Genomic DNA, 18,624 nt, shown 5'->3' on the forward strand with positions numbered 1-18,624 from the left:
ATGGCGGCCATTAATGTACAGCTCTTTAAAGGGATAATATCGGGACTTGTATCCGGCGGATTAACGAGGGCCCGTACGAGATATCGTCGGCACTTTGCGGTCAAGAAAAAGTGTTGATACACGACGATAAATAGCGAACGACGATGATGAGTTTCGAAACATCTTCATTCTCTGCGACGTAGTAGTTCCTTTCTTTAATCTATAATGATAAATTTTTTTATTTTTTTATTTTCGTTTTCTTCTTTCTTTTTCTTTTTTTTTTCTTTCTTTTTTTTGGTTATAATTCTGTTCTTACATTTTTATATTATTATAAATACCGTTCCGTATATACGAGTTTTAATTGTTTACGATAATTAAAATCAAAGTACGAAAGGTATAACATTTATATATAATTTAAGGGTAATATTAAAATAATTTCCTTTCTGAAGAAGTATCGTTAGATTTTAATACGATTGTAGACATGTTTTTCAATATAAATTATCTAAATAATTATCTTTTTCTCTTATCTCGAAAAGGTTGCAATTTTAAAATGAGATATTTTTTTATATTCTAACTACTAGCTCCATCTATATTAGAAAATTAATTCCGACCTGACATCTCACGGTCGCGATCTCAAACTAAAGGATTGATATACCGATCGCGAGATGCGTTCTACCTTACCGACGATCGCTGTAAATTTTAAATAAATTTTCTAATTTTCTAATTGAAAAAAATTCACGACAAACCCTCCGTCACGTTTTGTTCTTTTTATTTCAACAGATAAGGCGATATACTTTATTTAAATTAATGTAAATTATACAAACACGAGTAACGTCGATGTGTTTAAGCCGGCTTTTCATCATCGAACGATCTCTAAAACTAAAAGTAGCATAATCAATATTGATATATATCTACAAGTAATAATTAAAATCAAAAATAATTATACAATAATATTAATAATAATGTGTTTATCGAAGAAATGAATGTGATAGAATGTCGAGTATGAGGAAAGCGGAATATCTTAACAAAACGATACATCAAAATCCAATCGAAGTGATTGCTTCTTTAAGCGTATAATAATGCAATTATCAAAATGATGATGATAATGATGGTGATGATGATGACATTAATAATAATAACTTTATATCGATAATGATAATAAGTAATAATAATAATAGTAATTAGAACCTGTTTGCCTGGAACTTGCCACTTTCGACATAATTAAAAAAAATTTCATGGATTAAATTAAATTAACAAATAATGATAATAATCAAAATAATAATAATAATAATATTGATAATAATAATAATACAATAAGCTTAACATAAATTATGTAACGCTAGCTAAGGGATAATGAAACAAACTAACTAAATGATTTATTTTATGAAAGTTGATAATGGAGGAGAGTATTTCCAGGTAACCGAGTTTCCTTTTTTTCGATTCGATAATCGATTCCTTTACTCGAGGATACTCGCTCGAAATTTATACTTATTAATATACATATACGTGTAACTATATATATATATATATATTTCTATATATAATTATATATCTATATGTATATAACAGGATTCGAAATAATTATCGAAACGAACGCGAACTATAACATTCTGTTTATACAAAACTGTTAACTATCAATAATATAAACATAGCAACGAAATAACATCCTAACTCATACGTACACAATATCAAAGAAAAGATCTTTTTTTTTCCTTTTTTTTTCTTTTTTTTTTTTTTTTCCTTTTTCACGATACTTTAAAGCTCTTTACAAACAATTCCTCGCGCATGATTGTCGCGAATGTCAATTTGAGAGATGAGAAATTAAGATCGTCGCACCGCGAACGAATTTTTCACACACACACACACCCCTTTGCCCCTCCCCTACCTATTTCTTTTCTTTCTTCCGTTAGATGTTTAAAAGAAAATGAGAAGAAAAAAACAAGATGATAATAATAATAATAGTAATAATAATAATAATAAATATCTTCGACAGACGAATACACCACTTTCTCGCACTTTGTTTTTTCTTTTTTTTCTTTTTGCGTTCACGTCACAATGAAATTATCTTATTCCTAAATATATAATTATGATTAAGATTTTGAAAACAAATGTCTTTTTACTCGTCGTCCCCCATTCGTTTCTATTTTACCTAACCAATTTTGTTTAATCGTCGATATTCTTCCCTAATTTCTCAGAATGATCGATAAGAAATCCTTACGACGAGAAAAATTCTGTTAGTTAGTTCGTTGAGAATATTAATGTTCTAACGAAGATAATAAATTGTGGTAGAAGGAAAGAAAAAAAAAGAATAAGAATAAAAAGAAGAAGAAGAAGAAGAAATATTTGTTATCCTTGTTTTTTTCACTCTCGTTAGATTTCTCTCTCTCTCTCTCTCTCTCTTTTTTTTCTCAAACTGTGTAGACTGGTTCAGGATGATGCGAAGAAGGTACGCAGTAACCGCTATAAGTTTTGATCTCCAATATGCCAGAATAAGATCTTGCCGGCAATGATCCAGGATCCGTGTGACGTCTTGGACAACGATGTCCCCTGGGACATTGGCAAAGAGGCGAGGCATTAACTTCTTCCAACTGCGAACTCCTTCTTTTACGAACGGTGAACAACCTACAGGGTTCCTTGTGCTGACAACGTAGCCTCTGTAACGAGACAAAATGTCTAATTCATTTATTTTTCTTTCATAATATTACGTTTCTACTTCTCCATTTAATATCTTTCATTTTTAATTAATTAATTAACACTCTGTATATTGTAGAACGAATCGTGTACTCGTTTATATTTGTTCTTGGTTAATGATTTTTGTTTTTGATAATAGATTGATTAATTAATTAACTTTTTGTACATTATAATATATAGAGGGTTTATTATTTCGTTTTTGGTAATTTATTTATTGATTAATTAACCCTCTGTATATTATAATATATAAATTTATGAAACGAATCATGTACTTATATATTATATCTGTCCTTGGTACCATCATTTTTATTTTTGATCACTAAATTCATTATTTACGTGAACATAAAAATATAATATATTATAATCGAGATAATCAATGAAATTTCTTATCGTTATTATTAAAAATGATCATTAGTTTTAATTAATATAATGTTAGTAATATCAAAAATACATGGTAATAAGTAAAATTTAATTAATACAAGTACAGATAAATATAATATAAAGTACTATTTTTCTTATCTATTATTATAGTATCAAAATTTGATATTAAATGAAATATAAGTGATAGAATCAATTTGTAGTACCGTAGGAAGAAAAGGAGAAAGTGGAGGGGGGGAACATTTGATCAATAAGAAATGAAAATAATAGTTAAAAATATATGAATTTGTATACATGAACAATTACTTACGCTTTGTGGCGAACAGGCAAAAGCATATATGAATCCAGAATTCCCCTCGGGAGAGATATGGGGTTGTCTTCGGACGAGATAGGGTACACTACCGGGACGACATCGGCAATGTACACGTTGCACCGTTGCGTTAGCTGGTCCTCCTCCGGGTGCCAACGTCCACGTGACGTCCCTGAAACAATTATTATCCTCAAATTATTTCCAATAAAACAAAAATGTTATGAGGTTACGTCATTATTGAAAGTATCACATAACCCTCCTATCACGTGGTACCCTTTAACACGACTTATATAATTATGGAGGGGAACCATAACACGATAAGAAAATTCTGACAAATTGATTAACATGAATTTTTATGCATAACATATCTAAAAATTAAATTAATTGAAAATAATTAACGCGAAGTAATTAATAAATTACTTTACTTAAATAAATAATGCGGAAAAAATTAAAATAAAATAAATTAATAAAATTAAATACTTTAATTAAATAAATAACGCGGAGTAATGAACTATGGGGGGGGGTCTCGTATATAACACGGTTTCACTCAACATGATATTTTTTAGGAACTTATTTATCTCGTTATAGGGTTACTTGTAATATCAAAATCAACACGCCACTTAATACGTAATCGTATAGGAAACATTTGTTGACACCCACTGTACCTAATGATCTGGCTATTTTTTGTTTGTTTCTTTCTCTTAATTACTTTTTCTTTTTTTTTTTTTTTTTTTTTTTTTTTAAATAAAATACGAAAAACGAGATATATTATACTCGTCATACGTTCGCAGCAATGTGTTGTTGAAACATCGATAAAATAAGTACGGACACCATTACTCACTTGAAATATCGACAAATGGGAAGCCTTTTAACGGGTTCGCATAATTTATATTGTCGAGTTTTATCGACTATCGTGTGTCCATCATCCGCGTGAAGGCTACTAGGACAAGCACGGCCACCTGGACAACGACATTGTCTCTCGACCCATGGTGCACCATAAAGATCCACTTTGCTGCATACTTCGCTACGATCCGAACACTCTGGCAATTCTTCTTCGCTGTCCTAGAAAAAAATCAATTCAAACTAATCTGTCAAAAACATAATAATCTGATCACATAATAATAATAATAATAATAATAATAATAATAATAATAATAATCGATCGGTGCTAAAGATAAAGGATAAACAAAAAATCAATGAAAATATTGTAGATCGGATAGAATGATTGATTATCATCATTACGTAAAAGTTAAACAGGATTCGCGACTGATCAACAACAGACATATCCTGCCTACGCCTGTTTATTCGAAAGTATCACACCAGATATATATTATCGAAAATATCAACTCTAATGTTAATTCGCGTGGAAAAAGGGATTAGACGTTTCCGTCACGTGCAAACCAAGTTTCTTAACATTAGTTAAGAAACTATATCACGTGCCAACTAACAACAATTCGCCTGTTGCAAGACCAGATCTCCCTACCCTTTCCCTTACCCCTCTCATACATCAGACACGCATGCTTTACGATTTTTAAACGAGTAGTACACATACACATAATCCATATTTGTATATATACATATATACACCCCCCACATACTTTTGTCTATAACAAGTTCGCTATCTTTTATTGAAAACTAAAAAGAAGGAGAAGAAATCAAAAATCGTCTAGGGGCTTGGTGTTGGGGGTTTGGGGGTTGGGGTGAGGGGATAAGAAAAAAAGAAGGTATTGGGGATTTGTTCGAAAAGAAACGGCGTTGATCTTCGTCACGCCACGAAGCCATATCATTCAGGGTCGACCGGCTCCCATTTCTGGATCGTTCGTGCCTGTTAGAAACGAAACGTGCCTCTCCTTGCCCCAGCTCTCTCTCTAAGAACGTGTTTTCGCGGCAACGGACTTCCGGTCGCCTTTGAGACGACTAGCTTTCGATAAGTTTACCTCGTACCTAAGTAAATAACCCCCATCTTATATATATATATACTACTTTTAACGTAGATATACAAACGATATTTTTTGTTTGATGAATATATATATATATAAAATACAAAAATAAATCAAAAATAAAAAAGAAAACTGAGGCATCCCTTAAAAAAAAGAAAAGAAAAAAATATCGGATCTACGAGAACGCTTCTTTTGTTGATCGTCGGATTATTATTATTATTTTATGGTTCAACAAATATAAGTATTAATAATAAAAAAAAATCAATCAATATTTTTGTGAAAACAACAAATTTGAACGAAAGATATGCTTCTTCCTCTCCCCTTCCTCTTTCTTTCTCACTTTTCCCCTAACCCACCTACTCCACCCCCACCCCTTTTACGAAGGATGTTAATTCGAACCAATTAACGTCGAATTGTTCGTATAAATCCCCCTCCTCCGCCCCCTTTACGTCTTTTCAAAAGAGACGGTGATATAAGGAGAGTGGGAGAATGGGCGGAGGGCGGGGGGTGGGAAGAAGAAAGCAAATAATAATAAACGAAATGGTGGTGCAAAGATTGGTGTTGTTATCGTGTTGGCACGACGAGGACGTCCCTGATTTCCGAGGAGCAGCAGCGACGCAATGTCAATGACCAATCGTGACCGAGTAAAAGCCGACGAGATCGGATTAACGAGAGAAAGAGAGAAGAGAGAGAGAGAGACAGGGAAGAAGAGAGAAGACTCTCTTCTCTCTGCGCCATGCTCGAACGTCGTACGTTCGTATGTACGTACGTAGAGCTGGACAGGACGTACGTGATTGCCTCATTGACCGGATTGACAACCTCCGAATGAGAGAAGCGCTTACAAGAGAACAGGACGAATAGCTCTTTGCGCTTTCTCGGTGGTGGGGGAAGTAGCGAGTGGTGGGGGTACGCCGTCGTCTCCGACATCTTTTTTCTCTTCTTTTCTTTTCTTTTCCTTCTTTTTGTTTTGTTTTTTAACAACGATTTTTATGTTCGTCATAAATGTTTTTTTTAACACCTAAAATCTTTAACATATTATTATATATTTTATTTTTTAGGGGTGGGTGGGGGGAGGGAATGAAAAATCCAAATATTTGTTAACCTAACAATTGATATATATTGTAAAGGTAGTATTTTTCTTTTTATCTTGTTAAAATAAGTTTCATAATTCAACAGGGTATGATATTTTTCATGGCGAGTTACCTTTGCGCAAAGCTTACGAAAGCAACGAAAGTTACGAAAAGAGATTGAAAAAAAAAAAAAAAGAAACAAAAAGCGAGCAAATCTCATTGCCATTCTTCTTTTTTACGTTTCACCAATGAATCGCGAGAAATTTCATGAAAAAAAAAAGAAGAAAAAAGAAAGAAGAAGAAGAAGAACGGTCGTTAGCGAAGTGTTAAAAGTTGTCAAGAAAATTTAACGTTCGTTGAGAAACCGGTGTAATACGCGGGGTGGGGGGGGGGTTGGGAGGGGGTTAGGAAAGGAAACAAAAAAAAAATGATCTGACATTTGACTTCCCGTCGTGGAGAAGTGTGGATTTGTCGGATCCTCGGTCTACGGAGACGATTTGGCGCAGTCGTTTTCGATTAGTGTCGCCAGGTAGAAAGAAGAAGAAGAAGAGAAGGAAGAAGAAGAAGAGACGACGACGACGACGACGACGACGACGACAGATCGCGGAAGGATCTGTTGGATCGGTAAGGATGTTTTGATCCGTAATACCGGGATCGGTACGGTGGTGGTCACCATTGTAAGGTTCGGAGTGAGGTCTTCCGGCTCATTCATCGAACGACTTCCGCCATTTCTCGAGGAAACCTATTCAGCCATTATTTCACTACCGCCGAGAGAGACTAATTCGGCGCGTCGTGAACCCTTTTGTGTGTCTCACCACTCGTCCTACTCTTCGTATTCACCCTCCCCTCCCACTCCTTCTTCCTCCACCTCTTCCTCGTCGTCATCTTATTCGCTTAGCAGTTCAGGTATATATCTAACCAAAGATTCTTTACGATTAATCTTGACTTTTTCATTTTTTTCTTCTTTTTTTCTTTTTTTATTTAATTTTTATTACTCTTTGTAATCCTTAAAACGACGTGTCTCAATCAATCGATGATCTTCCTCCCCCCCACCCGGTTACACGAAACGAGAGATAAATCTCGAGAGTCATAAATCTCAATAGTTGCGTATAAAAATGTTGCGTACCGAAAAAAAAAGGAGAAAGAAAAAGAAAAAAAGAAGAATCAATTTCCTTAACGCCTAATCCTTGAAATAAAATAAAAAACAAAAAAAAAGAAAAAAAGACGACACACCTTTTTAAACGAGTGCCAATAATCGAAGATGATTTAACAAATCGTTTTACATTAACCACCACCCTCCCCTACCACCAACCGCTCGACCCCCCCAGAACCCTGTGATCGAGTTGCACGAAAAGGTGCGTGCGTGCGTGCACATGCGTGAGCCACGGCAGTTAGGCCATCGCTGAGTCGTGTTACTGATAGAAAGAGAGAGAGAGAGAAGATAAAGTTAGTAGTAGTAGTAGTAGTAATAGTAGTAGTAGAGTAGTAGTAGTAGTAGTAGTAGTTGGCTTTCGAGTCTGTTCGAGGAAACGCTCTTCCGCCGTTTTACCACCGAGCATTCGACTTTTTACCACGTCCGTCTACTATCTTTCCTTCGATGTTTTTTTATTTCTTTGTTTTTTTTTTTATCTCTTGGCCGCTCCCTCTTCTCTATCCTGCCAACAACAACACCACCACCACTAACAACACTAGCACACCACTAACAACACCACCCATAACCACCATCGTTTCTACCACCACCACCCTACTGGTGGTAGTACTTCTTATTTTTTCTTCCTTTTTACTTTTTCTTTTTCTTTTTCTTTTTCTTCTCCTCCCTTCCGTGTTATCAAATTGCACCTTTTTCTTTTTTTTTTTCTGTACAAGATTTCTTGTTTTTTTTTCTTATTATTATTATTTATTTATCTTTTTTATTTTTTTTTTCCTATCAAAGAAAATATTCTATTATTTGTTGTAAGGATTAGGAAATTGAAGAAAAAGAAAAAAAAATAAATAAATAAATGGAACGATATTCTTATAGTAAATTCGAAATAGGTGGATTAGTATTTGTACTATAATATAACGGAAACTTTCCGACCGGAAGTCGAGTTCGATCGAACGGAGAAGAAAAGTGGGTTAGAGGTAACCGACGACGATGACGACGAAGAAAAAGAAGACGAAGAAAAAGAAAAAGGAAAAGGAAAGATTGAATGAACGAAATACGGTGGAACCTTTAGTTACCCGACGATCTAATATTCGAACGTTCTATTATTCGAACACTATTGATACATTCTACTATATTCTGCTTATATTATTTATTATTAAAACAAATAATCGAAAAATGACTTAGTATATCCTTTGTACCATTTTTTATTTATATATATATTTTTTTTTATTATATATTAATAAAATTAAAATATTATTATATATAAATATTTTCATTTATTTATATATAATCAATATATTTTTAAAGATTATAGTTTTTTTTTTTTTTTTTTTTTTTTTTTAAGAAATTCCGAATAATAATTATTTACAATATTAATTATCCACTTAAAAATTAATCAATAAATATATATATTTTTCTTTTTTTTATATTTACATATAATGACATCCGAATATAACTAACTAAATTAGAAAAAAAAAAAATTCACGAAAATCATTACGCGTTTTATTATACAAAAAGTCTATCATCTTAAATGTATTCACTTAACGTGTCTCCCAATTAATTCAAAAATATTACAATGAATTTTTTTTACCATATAACTTATTTATCCATCAATCCTATATCACACAATCACATCTCATTGATAAAAAAAAAAAAGGACAACATAACGTTAAATGCGTAACAGCTTCTTCTTCTTCTCGTCTTTTTTCTTTTTCCTCTTTTAAAGAAGAGACTCTTCTTCCTTCCCATTTGCTAACCCTCACCCTCCCATCCCCCCTCACACCCAGATCGTTCTCCTTATTCTTTTTTTTCTTCAGGAAACGAAAAACAGGCGTTTCTTCTGGAAGGGTAGGGTAGGGTGTAGGGGGATGTAGAAAGGGAGGGGGGATGTGTTACGGCAGGAGGAGGAAAAGAAGGAGGAGGGGAGGGGGAGGGGGAGGAGTAGAAATATACAGGAGGACGCATCGAAACGGTGGCGGTAAACTAAAATGGGATAATAGAAGGACCGGAAGAAGCTCGCGAACCCACCCGGAAGTTCTCACGCGTCTCTCGCTTCTCTCACGACCGCAATGAACATGACACCTGGCACTCGGCTACGCATACACCACCACGGATGACCGAGAACGACGGAGAGAGAGAGGGTACGATTCCTCTTTGAGTTCTCTCTCTCTCTCTCTCTCTCTCTCTCTCGCATGATCCAAAAGAAAGACAAAAATGAGAGAAAGAGAGAGAGAGTAGGAAGATCTATTTTTTCTTCTTCATCATCTTTTTCTTCTTTCATTGGTACTTCTTCTTCTTCTTCTTCATCATCTTCATCTTTATCTTCATCTTCATCTTATTTCATTGCTACTTCTTCTTTTTCTTTATTTTATTTCACTGATACTTCTTCTGCTTCATCTTCTTTCATTGCTACCTCTTCTTCTTCATCTTTATCTTCATCTTATTTCATTGCTACTTCTACTTTTTCTTTATTTTATTTCACTGATACTTCTTCTTCTTCTTTCATTGCTACTTCTACTTCTTCTTCATATTTATCTTCATCTTATTTCACTGCTACTTCTTCTTCTTCTTCATCTTTTTTCATTACTTCTTCTTCTTCTTTATCTTCATCTTCATATTATTTCACTACTACTTCTTCTTCATCTTCTTTCATTGCTTCTTCTTCATCTTCATCTTCATCTTATTTCACTGCTACTTCTTCTTCTTCATCTAATTTCACTGCTACTTCTGCTACTTCTTCTTCTTCATCTTTTTTCATTGCTTCTTCTTCATCTTCATCTTCATCTTATTTCACTGCTACTTATTCTTCTTCATCTTCTTTCATTGCTATTTCTTCTTCTTCATATTTATCTTCATCTTATTTCACTGCTACTTCTTCTTCTTCTTCATCATCTTTTTTCATTGCTACTTCTTCTTCTTCATCTTTATCTTCATCTTTTTTTATTACTACTTCTTCTTTTTCATCTTTATCTTCATCTTATTTCATTGCTACTTCTTGTTCTTCTTCTTCTTTGAGAATTATTGAATAAGAATAATCGTCAAACCTTTAACCCGTTCGTTTCATTTTCCTTCCACGTTTGTTGATTTATATTTATATTTATATTTATATTTATATATCTATTTTTATCTCTTTCTTTCATTCATTCTTCCCTCTTACCTTTTTTCTTGTAAAAAAAAAAAAGAAAAAAAAATAGGAATCGAATTGTTAGATTCGAAACTATTCCCTTTTTTAGATATTCTTCATTTTTTTTTCATTCATTCTAAACGTTATTTATATAAATACTAATATTCTATACGTTTAACGTGTTCTTTTATTTATTATGAAAATTTATTTATATTTTTTTTATAAATTTATATTTTTTTTATTTATTATGAAAAGCAACGAAGGGGTACAGATAGATTTTGACGGTAGAGGGTAGTTTTCTATTTTATTTTTTTTTTGTAAAAGGGAAGAAAAATATATACCTTTTTGATATTTTCCTTTTGTAGGATATTCTTCGAATGAATGAATGAATGAATGAATGAATGAATGAATGAATGAATGAAAAGAAGCTTGAAATTCTGCTAGCAGAGTACACGTTATTCTATTGCTTTGAAACTTGTTCAGAGGGAAGAAGCAGGAGGAGGTGATGGTGGTGATGGTCGTGGTAGGGATGAAGGAAAAAATAAAAAAAGGGAAAATGGTTTAATTGACGCGATGAAACGTTACGGGACGGGGGAATAATATGCGAACGTGACTCTGCTAACGGAAAGTCTCGTTACGTCTACTACTAGCTTGCAACAACAACAACAACAACAACAACAATACATAACGTAGTAGTAATAATAATAATAATAGTAGTAGTAATAATAGTAGTAGTAGTAGTAGTAGTAGTAGTAGTAGTAGTAGTAGTAGTAGTAGTAGTAGTAGTAGTAGTAATAGTAGTAGTAGTAGTCAACAGTATATCCAGGAACAGACAACCGGGCCATTTTCACTACTCATTTTAAGCGTAGTATTTAATTCGTTCTACGCACCGTCACTGTTAAGTAACTATAATTCCTGGTTATCTCTCTTACAATGAGAGAAAAACAAAAAGAAAGAAAGAGGAAGAAGGGGATGGTGGGTGGATGAATGGTAGGAAGGGAGTGGGGGGGGAAACGAGCACCTAAATGACTTCTCGGGTGCTAGAAATTGCAGTAAATTGGTATGTGACTACTAATGTTCCTTTCTCTCTTGTAATCGTCAAGATGAATACTACTAACTAAACATCTCATAAAGTGAATGCAATTGAACCGAAAAAAAAAAGAAAAAGAAAAAAGAGTACCATTTAACTAATACATTTACGTAACGTTAACACAACGATAATTAAGACGGTGGACTGTGAAAGTGGAACGAAAAAAGAATTAGAAGAAAAAAAGAAACGTTAAGAATTTGTACGATTTATTTACTATCGTAAAAATGTTATTATTCATATATAACAATATGATCCGAATTAATTTATTCTAGTAATTTTATTTTCATTTATGATAACAATTTATATTTTTTATTAAATCAACGTATGCTTAAAAATTCAAATTTAGTACGTAGACCAATAAGCTTCTACCCTTATAATTTAGGAATCAAATTTTGTTAAATAATAATATGATTAGCCCTCCAAACCCGAAAGGGGCGGAGTAAGAAATAAATAAATAATAATAATAATAATATGATTATTCTTATAACAGATATATATATTATCCATTTTTTACACTTATCATTGTAACATTCTTTTGAACTTAACAACTCACCGTGTCAATCTATATTCACGTCAACAACAAAAAATTACTTAAAAAAATAAAAAAAAAAGAAATCCAAAAGGAACAACGTGTTATAGGAAGGAAAGGAAAGGAATAAAAAAAAAACTTACTCACTCATTCGGATAAAGAGAAAAGCTGAACGAATGATGGTGTATCATCGTCATCGAGTCAATCGACAATACCCATTGTCCCGTCCACTACTTGTTAAAGCTAACCCGTACTACCTCGTAAGTTAATCGTTTATACTAGCTCGGTGATTACTCAAGTTCGCATATATTTCTCTCTCTCTCTCTCTCTCTCTTTTAAATGCAACTTATCAAGAGACAAGACAAGACAAAACAACACACTGAACGTTAAAAGGGTAGGAATAGGGGTAAGGGTAAGGATAAAGGGTTGGGGTGCGATCGTTTCGAAAAGAAAACTTGCCAACTTTGTCCCTATACGTTTTTCTTTATTCTCTCTCTCACTCTTTATTTTCTCGAGGTTATCAAATAAGAAAAATAAAGACAGAAGACATTTCTCCTCCTCGTCGTCGTCGTCGTCGTCGTCGTAGTCGAAGAAAAACACGTCACCGAGATCGACAGCAAAGGTGACATTCCTTCAGAAGCTGTTTGAAAATAACAAGAAACTATCTCTCTCTCTCTCTCTCTCTCTCTTTCTTTCTATACTCGTACAAGTTCGTTATGAATGGAACAGGTACTTCTGAACGAATATACTTTTCTCTCTCTCTCTCTCTCTCACTCTCTCACTCATTCACTCACTCACTCACTCACTCACTCTATTTTCATCTTTTCTTTCTTTTTCTTATTACTTACACACATACACTCATACATACAAACATACATACATACACACACTCATCTATATACACATACATACATACACTCAAATATACATACATACATACATACATACATACATACACTCAAATATACATACATACATACATACATATATACACACATGCATTGATCATACATACATACATACATACGTACGTACATATATGCATACATGCATGTATAGAGAGAAGGAAGGGGGGATTGGATTTCTTTCACTTAAGACCCATTAATTCTTTAGTTTAATCGAACGAACGTGCGCGTTAAAGAGTAGTAGACTCGTGCAAATAGCGTAGGTGCAATGAGATAAAGAAAAATAAAATGAGATAATATAACGGAGAAGAAAATTTAATGGAAGGGGGGGAGACCCGCGTAATACCCACAGGTGCGTAACTTTGCGTAAAATTAGCGAAATAGTCAGAAACAACGACGACAACGACGAAGAAGAAGAAGAAAAAGAAAAAGAAGAGAACAACGATAACGACGAGGAGGAGGAGGACAAGGACAAGGAATACGAGGATGAGGACGAGGACGAGGACGAGGACGAGGCAACAGGTTCGAACGTCGCCGAGTGGGCGCCACTCTTAGCTCGCGGCTAACTTTTTACCCCCTTTTCTTCTCCTCCTCCGCACACCACCGCGACAATCTCCCCCCCCTGCCCTTTTCTTCCCCTTTCCTCCCTCCTCGCAATCGTAAAGCGGGTAATTTAGCCTCGTATCCCCCGGAATGTCACATCGTGGCTCGAGTTATCGAGGCCTCGAGAAAGTTCGTCGTTCTTTAACAGAAAGAGTTAAAAGAAAGTACGAGAGAGAGACAGAGAGAGAGAGAGAAATATGTCATTTGTCATTAGAGTGTTGTTGTTCAGCTCATTGAAAAGAAAATCGTGTCCTTTTGCGAATCCATTTTGTTATCTTTTTGTTTCTGATTTTTTTTTTTTTAGTTTTCCCTTTTCTCTTTTCGTTCAACAAAGATCTCAATCCAAATATCTTTTCTTTATATTTTTTGGAAAAGATTTATCCTCATTCATTTGTACACTTTTGGTAGACGTTTATCAATTATAATCTCAATTTGTTCCGTATTATTTCAAATAAGTTGATCAATTAAATCATTTTATGTTTGTCGTATCGTTAATATTACAAACAATATTTACTTTATTTATTTTATTTTATTTTATTTTATTTTATTTTATTTTATTTTATTTTATATATATATATTTATTAATATTAATTCAATTTTTGTGTGTGGAATATTCATTAGTACATTCCAGTACAATTCTTTATCACGAATGCATATTATTTTTTTTCTTTTTTTTTTTTGGAATGTATTTTTCAAACGATTTTCTCAATTAAATTTGTAATTACCAATTCTAGAAGGGATATTCAATTGGTCATTAAGTATTTATGTATTTTGGTTAGAATTTACCGTTGGATTTGTTTAAGGTAAGAAAATGATATTATTCTCTTCTCGTTCATGGTATTTCATTCACGTTTCGTTTACGTTCGATCGTGATCGTGAAATCAATCGAATCGTAGAAACAACAACAACGGTCAGGCTGGGGTGATTACTTATTGTTCGCATGTGTTCTAATTGTTAAATACGTCTTCTTAGTATTTAGTAATAGATAATAGCAAGAAATTACGTGGAAATAAAAGGATTATTAAGACGTGAATTATTATTATTATTATTATTATTATTATTATTATTATTATTATTAATATTATTATTATTATTATAGATTAGTCTTTCTTTCGTTTCATATCTTTCATCAGTTTTTCCTGAGAATCAACGAGTATGCTCATTCTCGCGTTACTTCATCGCGTATGCTAACATTATATATACATATGTGTATGTGTATGTGAAAAGTATACATGCATCAACTAGTTGCGAATCTCAATAGATTGTAAGTATCGCATAACGTAAGTTGTAAGAACGTGATATCTTACAAAATAAGTCATAGCTTGCTTCATCGATCTTTTACGCATAGAGAATTCACAAGAACGGCAGAATTTATTCCATTACTACTGTTTCTATTACTAACTTTTACAAGGAAGATTATGGAATTTTTTGTCTTTTTTTTTCTTTTTTCGTAACGAAGGTTAACCTGAATATTCGCGTAAATTGAAGCCTTACGAGAGAGAGAGAGAGAGAGATAAAAACGATAAATTGTTTCAACAGAACAATACAACCTTGATCTCAGTTATTGCGAGACAATTGTTGAAAATAATGAACGAATAGAACAAAATGTTCTTTTAATTGTTGAACAAACCAATCCCGCCCCCTCCCCGTACCGTCAAGCAATCTATTTTCATATATTCAATATTATTATTCGAAATAAATTGTTTCATTGATCAAACGAGAGGTAATATCATATTAATTCGTTCCTAGATAGTGTTTGTTTGAATTCAAAAAATAGAAAAAAGAAATATAATAATTTGAATGAATATAATAAATGAATTCAAATGATGAATAATCGTCTTGAAATTACAAATGAATTCTTTTTTAACGCATTACACAATTCAAATAATATAATCGAAATGATTTATAAATCGTATATAATATAACTTACCCCAATTTGATATAGTACCCTAGGTTCCTGATGAGGTAAACGATGTTTCTTATTGCCAATAAGATCGATCTCGATTGCTGCGTCCTGAAATTCTTGCAATTCGGCTAGGTATCTGTTTTCGTCTAAGGACAGGTACTCGTTGAGGAACTCTTCCCCAGCTTCGTCGAGGCCAACACCCAATAAGCTACCTTGGCTCTTACGAACGATCCCGGCGATCGCCACGAGATACAACAAGAGATTCTCCATCCTCCGCAATCCAACTTCCACCACCTCCACCTTAACCTCCTCCTCCTCCACCACCACCACCTCCACACCTCCTTCACTAACTTCTTTTATCCTTTTCTCGTGTGTCGGTTTAACGACGAGTTTTGCCTTCTTTTTCTCTCTCTCTTTCTCTCTTTATCTTTCTCTCTTTCTCTTTTTCTTCTTCTTCTTCTTCCTCCTCCTCCCCCCCACCGCCCCGGGGTCGACTCTACGTGCGGTTTACACTTTGCACGTACATACTCTAAGTTAACATAGACGAGACATGCAACGAACGGCTGACCCACTGCGACCTTTTTCCTTTTCCTTTTCCTTTTTTTTTCCCTTGATTTATTGATTGATTTGTTTATTTAATTAATTAATTAATTATTTTCTATTCCTTTTTTTTCCTTCCTTCTTCCTCGTTTGTTTTATATTTTTCTTCTTTTGCTTTTACTTAACATTCCAAAATTAACATGTAAGATTCGAAGCAGATTACAATTCTTATTCTTATTCTTCTTATATTCTTGTATTTGAGAATTATTACTTGATAAGATTAAGAACAAAAAAAACAATGAAATTGTTCGTGTCGTCCTTTCGCTGCACTATCACCAAACGTATATATATATAACTATTATTATTATTAATATTACATATAATTGAATCTTCTCTTCAAGACACCCTTCAAAGTGTAATATTGTTCTTTGAGAGGGGGTAAAAAAAGGAAAGAAAGAAAAAAAAACAACCACCAACTTTAATTCCACCTTCTTCTTCTTCTTCTTCTTACACTTTCTCTTTATAGGTCATTTGATCGAACTACTATTACTACTAGCATGATCTCTTGAAAAGTAAAAAAGAACGTACGTACGTACGTACGAACGAACGTAAATGATAGTAACAAAATAAAATAGCGACAAATTTCAAGATTCAAACTGTTAACGAACAACAACAACAACAACAACAATAATAATTATAATAATAATAATAATAATAATAATAATAATAATAATAAATCGCACGAATAAAAACTCGATGATAGAATAGAAATATATTATATTGTTTCTTTCCGATCTCGCAACTCGATTAAACCAAGGCTCCTCTCTCTCTCAGGACTCGAGAAAATACTATTACGAGTGAGTTCGACGAGAAGAGAGTAGAATCCCGCTGACGGGCTACACGAAGGTATGTCGTGAGCTGAACTGGACTCTTAAGCTAGAGGCAAAGCATGAATGGGTGCCCCCACCTATTCCTTTCTTCTCTCTCTCTCTCTCTCTCTCTCCTCTTTCTATCTCTCTCTTTCTCCATCGAACTTGTGCCACCCTTCTTTCTCCTCTCCTCCCCTCTCCTCCCCTATGAACACCTTCCCCCCTCTCTCTCCGTTCGTTCAACGTCATTCAAGAAAGAGAGAGGGGAACTTTGCCGTTTTCTCCCCCCCCCAACCCCACACCCCTCCCCTCCCCCTTTGTTCCTCTCTCATTCTCTCATTCTCTTTTTTCTTCTTCTTCTTCTTCTTCTTCTTTACCTTCGAGGAGAGGGACTCTCCGATGCTTTCTCGGAAGCATCCTTATTTGTTTATCCATTAGGAGAGCGCGTACTCACGGATCGGTTGTAAAATTATGCGAACCGTCGCATTGGTAGGAACGCGTGTTCTCTCTTTGAACACGCGTTTAACTTTACGCACACGTCTCTCTGTGTGTGTGAGTGTATTATGTGTATGTGAAACAACTAGAGAGAGAGAGAGAGAGAGAGAGAGAGAGGTGGAGGTGTGCACCCAGTGTTGTTTGTTTCAATAGTGGGGAAAAACCTTCTATCGGCTTCTCTTCTTCCGTGCTCGCGGCGTTTTTCTTCCTTCTTCAACACTTCTCTTATTCTTATTTTTATTTTTATTCTTGACTATGAAAGAAAAGAGAAAGAGAGAGCGAGAGAGAGAGAGAGAGAAAACCGTTTGGTGGTATACTAGAAGGAATATATATATACCTTCTACTCGTTGCAGGTTTACCGAGCACAGGTTGGCTCAAGTGAATGCGTGGCCCACATGTTGTCGCGTGTATACGTATTCGTGGGATACATTCTTTTCTCTCTCTCTCTCTCTCTGTCTCTGTCTCTGTCTCTCTCTCTCTTTCTCTTTCGTTCTTTCTGTTTCCGTACTCGGAAACTCCCTCGTCACCACCCCTCCTCTCACGGAGTGTCGTTAAAGGCCCACTTCATGTAGGTCGTTTCTCTCCTTCTGGGATCCACCAGGTGCAACGGGAGTGGCACGTAGGATTACGGACGTCCTTCGGAAACACGCATATCGAGTTCCATACGAGAAACAGAGAAAGAGAAAAGGAGAGAGAAGGAAACCTTGCTTGCTTGCTTGCTTACTTGCTTGCTTGCTTGCTTGCTTACTTGCTTCCAAAACATTTTATTCTCGCTTAAAGACTTTTTCTTATTTCTTTTTTGTCTCCTATTTCGAAAAAATATCAGACTATTCGATGATAAACGTCGAATCGATTACTTTATCCCGTAAAAATATGACAAATAATAATATTAGGGTGAAATTAAAATTTTCTTTGCGTGTTTAATTATTTATTACGCGTTGTTTCGGATAGATAGTGTGCAAATGTTTTTGTTTTCAAATCAATAAAATTACCTTATACGCGCGAATGAGATATATTCATTGTAAAAACTTTACGAATTTATAAGTCACTC

At 34.1% G+C, this 18,624-nt stretch overlaps 2 protein-coding genes across 2 annotated transcripts in view; one reads left to right on the plus strand and one right to left on the minus strand.

Moving 5' to 3' along the window:
* LOC122521480 (elongation factor-like GTPase 1) overlaps positions 1–18,624 on the plus strand; it is a 68,519-nt gene that overhangs the window by 38,276 nt on the left and 11,619 nt on the right. The window lies entirely within an intron of this gene.
* LOC122521482 (protein giant-lens) lies at positions 763–15,962 on the minus strand. Its single transcript, XM_043642267.1, has 4 exons — positions 15,694–15,962; positions 4,200–4,420; positions 3,359–3,530; positions 763–2,633 (listed from the first exon to the last, which is right to left on the minus strand). The coding sequence occupies exons 1-4, from the start codon at positions 15,937–15,939 to the stop codon at positions 2,388–2,390; spliced, it is 885 nt and encodes a 294-aa protein (XP_043498202.1). The 5' UTR covers positions 15,940–15,962; the 3' UTR covers positions 763–2,387.

The sequence above is a fragment of the Polistes fuscatus genome, unplaced genomic scaffold, assembly GCF_010416935.1.
Source record: "Polistes fuscatus isolate 324 unplaced genomic scaffold, CU_Pfus_HIC Scaffold4, whole genome shotgun sequence".
In the NCBI taxonomy this organism is placed as follows: Eukaryota; Metazoa; Arthropoda; class Insecta; order Hymenoptera; family Vespidae; genus Polistes; species Polistes fuscatus.

Coding starts and splice junctions, on each gene's coding strand:
- LOC122521482 (XM_043642267.1), bottom strand. CDS start 15,939: ATGGAGAATCTCTTGTTGTATCTCGTGGCGATCGCCGGGATCGTTCGT. Junction 4,421..15,693: donor GGGTACTATATCAAATTGGG/GTAAGTTATATT, acceptor ATTTTTTTCTAG/GACAGCGAAGAAGAATTGCC. Junction 3,531..4,199: donor CCCATTTGTCGATATTTCAA/GTGAGTAATGGT, acceptor TAATTGTTTCAG/GGACGTCACGTGGACGTTGG.